The following is a 3,099-nucleotide window of genomic DNA, read 5'->3' as shown; positions in this document are numbered from 1 at the left end:
TTCGAAGCGGCGGCTCAGAGAAGTGCTGACAAAAGCACTTGTCCCATGAAGGTGAGTTCCTCCTCCTGCATCCCCGCGGGCGCACTGTAATTCTGCTGCTGTTCCAAAGGGGAAGGGAATGACTGACTCATTCAGGTCACCATTGATGTGCAAACTTTGGAGTTGTCCACCCCAAATCTGTCTGTGTAGCATTCCTTTCACCACTTATTGGTGTGGCAGGCTGCACCTTCATGCTTTTCTTTGTCAGCAGATGCTTGGGGTTCAGGAAGATGGTCTGTGTGAGCAGGTTTTATCACTTCAGACTTGATTGTGGCTGTAAGCAGATCTGTAACAGCAAAGCTTACTGGTCTCAGCCTGTTTCACATCTGTCATACAGTTGTCCGGCTGGTTTTAAAGCAACCTCTTTTAAATACAAGTTTGGGAGCTGTGGTGTTCTTTTTCTTTTAAGACAGCCTTTACATTCATTCTCAGTTAACTTTCTTTGATGTGTTTCACACTCTCCTTCCTGCGGAGGTGATAGGTGATGAACAGCTGTTGTACTCAGTCTGCTTTCCTCCTGCAACAGAAAAGCTCTTCAGCTTTGGACCTCAGGATCTTGCTAGGTCTGCCTTTCAGGCTCTGCATATGCACTGAATGAACACTTGTCTTTCCTCTGCAGGATGGAAATCCATTTGGTCCCTTCTGGGATCAGTTCCAAGTGAATTTTGATAAGTCTGAGCTCTTCAAGGGGATTTCCTTCAGTTCTGCATACAAGGACCATTGGATCCAAAGGTAGCCAGAAGATGGAAAAGTGCTGGCGTGCCACTGTAGGCACGTAGAGTAACACATGAAAACAGTTGTGCTAGACACTGTGTAAAGCCTTTGCTTTTTGAGGGAGAGATTGAAGTGGTTAGTTAGCAATATAATTTAAAATTTTAGTGCTTTTTCCATTAAATATTTGCTGAGCGCTCTCTTCCTGTGGGCAGTATGAAGTGTGAACTCTGTTAGGCTGATTGATTTCTGAGACAGTAATATTTAGCTACAGTGTTTATTGATTACATATATAATTATTCTTCAGAAAGAATTGATGCTCAGTTGCTGATCATGAACTGTATTTTGCTGGTTATCTCATGTTTTCAGAGCCACTTTAGTCTTGTCAGTAAGTTTGGGTGACAGAATTACTCTAGTCGAGTGAAAATGTAAACTCTTATTGCTTGGTAGCTCATTGCTATGCGTATGAGATGCTTATCTTTTGTCTGTCAAATAATACTTACTCATTTGTTGCTGGGTCTGAGGTAAAACATAGTACCTAGTTTTGCTTCAATGTTCTGTTCACATGGCAAAATGGTTAGGATTCGTCTTGGGTAAATTTGGAGCACTGGATGCTGCATATTTCAGGGTGTTCATAGTTTCCCTTCTAACCTTCACAAAATTCACGCGCACTAGTCTTTGCAAGATGATGCATGCAAGGTTATGTCACATTTTGGTCTGCTGGGTTTTTTTCCATAGATTTTCACCATCTGAGCACCCTGTACTCGCCTTACCTGGAGCTCCGGCCCAGTTTCCAGTCTTAGAGGAGCACCGGCCCCTCCATAAGTATATTGTGTGGTCTGATGAAATGGTGAAGAAAGGAGAAGCTTATATTCATTCTCTGCTGGTCAGACCCTACGTAGGAATTCATCTGAGGATCGGCTCGGACTGGGTACGGTTCCTGCGTGAGGCTGGTTGCTGTAGCCCGTGCAGTTGCTGTGGACTGGTGGCTAATGCTCTGTGGAAGAAGCTGCCCGAAGAGGAGTTGTGCTTCTGGGGTGGCAGCCTGAACCCCACTAGCATTCAGCTGCGTGTTGGCAATGCCGTTGGGATTCCTCTTTCAAGCAGGCTGTAACACTGCTGGCAGAGGTGGGGGATGTGGTAATGCATTCTCACAGTTGCCATTCAAACATGGTATTTTCTCTTTTCTTCTTCCAATAGAAAAATGCTTGCAATATGTTAAAGGACGGGACAGCCGGGCCACACTTCATGGCTTCACCTCAGTGCGTGGGCTACGACCGAAGTGCTGCGGTCCCTCTTACCATGGACATGTGCTTGCCAGACCTCAGAGAGATCAAGCGTGCTCTCAAGCTGTGGGTGGAAAAGACAGAAGCTAAATCTGTTTATATCGCTACTGATTCTGAGCCCTCCACGACGGACATACAGCAGTTCTTCCAAGGGAAGGTAAGTCTTTCAGAAACCCATTCTGGCAGGAGTGCTTTAATAGAAACCTTCTTTGGATTCTGGCCCATCACTGCTACGGGCAGCAGGCAGGCAGTTATACAATATGTTATTCATAGACAAATATTGGGATCTCAGTGAATTTTGCTCATACCAATAAAAATTATACTGTAAAACTCCTTTTGTAGAGGTTGAAGAGCATTATCCTGCATGGTAGTAAATTTCGCCTTGAAACAATTAAATAAACCTAAGTGATTTTCAATGATGTTTTGACATTTATCTATTCATAAATGAGTTGTAGGGCGACTTGAGACAGAATCCACTCTCTTTTTGTTGTATATTCCCATTTCTAATATTATGCCAAGACATTTGGATTGTAATAATAGATGACTGGATTAATCTGCTTTCCTCGTTTCTCTGCAGATCAAGGTTGTAAGCCTGCAGCCAGAAGTGCCTCAGATTGATTTGTATGTTCTTGGCCAGTCCGATCATTTTATTGGGAACTGTGTCTCTTCATTTACTGCCTTTGTGAAAAGAGAGCGTGATGTGCATGGAAAACCCTCTTCGTTTTTTGGCATGGACCACCCACCAAGATTACGGGATGAATTCTGACCAAAAGAGGAACAGGCTCCGTAGTCCTCAGGGCTCTGAGCTTGGTGCCTTGCTGAGGGACCACACGGTGCTAACAGTGTTCTCCTGCGTGCAGAGCGCGCTGCCAGGCTGCCGTAGACCTGCTTTGGCCCTGTGATACTCCTCACAGTCGCTTCTAGGCTGTTCTGTCTGACTTCCTCTGTATTTCCAGCATGAGGTCAGACAGAAAAGAAATTTTAAATCATGTAGTTTATAGGAAACTATAAACTATATATGGTTTTCAAGATGTAGTTTAGGTAGCTCTCCATTCTCACTCTT

At 44.2% G+C, this 3,099-nt stretch overlaps 1 protein-coding gene across 1 annotated transcript; it reads left to right on the top strand.

Moving 5' to 3' along the window:
• Positions 1 to 3: 3 nt before the first annotated feature.
• On the top strand, positions 4 to 2,802 carry POFUT1 (protein O-fucosyltransferase 1; the record flags this gene model as incomplete). The annotated part of the gene is made up of 5 exons (XM_009710528.1): positions 4 to 51; positions 659 to 771; positions 1,489 to 1,681; positions 1,951 to 2,193; positions 2,614 to 2,802. Coding segments are annotated over 5 exons (786 nt in total), but the record flags the coding sequence as incomplete, so codon positions are not given.
• Between the last annotated feature and the right edge of the window lie 297 nt (positions 2,803 to 3,099).

This window comes from Cariama cristata, unplaced genomic scaffold, assembly GCF_000690535.1.
Source record: "Cariama cristata isolate BGI_N322 unplaced genomic scaffold, ASM69053v1 Scaffold37561, whole genome shotgun sequence".
Lineage (NCBI taxonomy): Eukaryota > Metazoa > Chordata > Aves > Cariamiformes > Cariamidae > Cariama > Cariama cristata.
The sequence above is the reverse complement of the archived record's forward strand: the minus strand, read 5'-3'. Positions and strand labels throughout refer to the sequence as shown.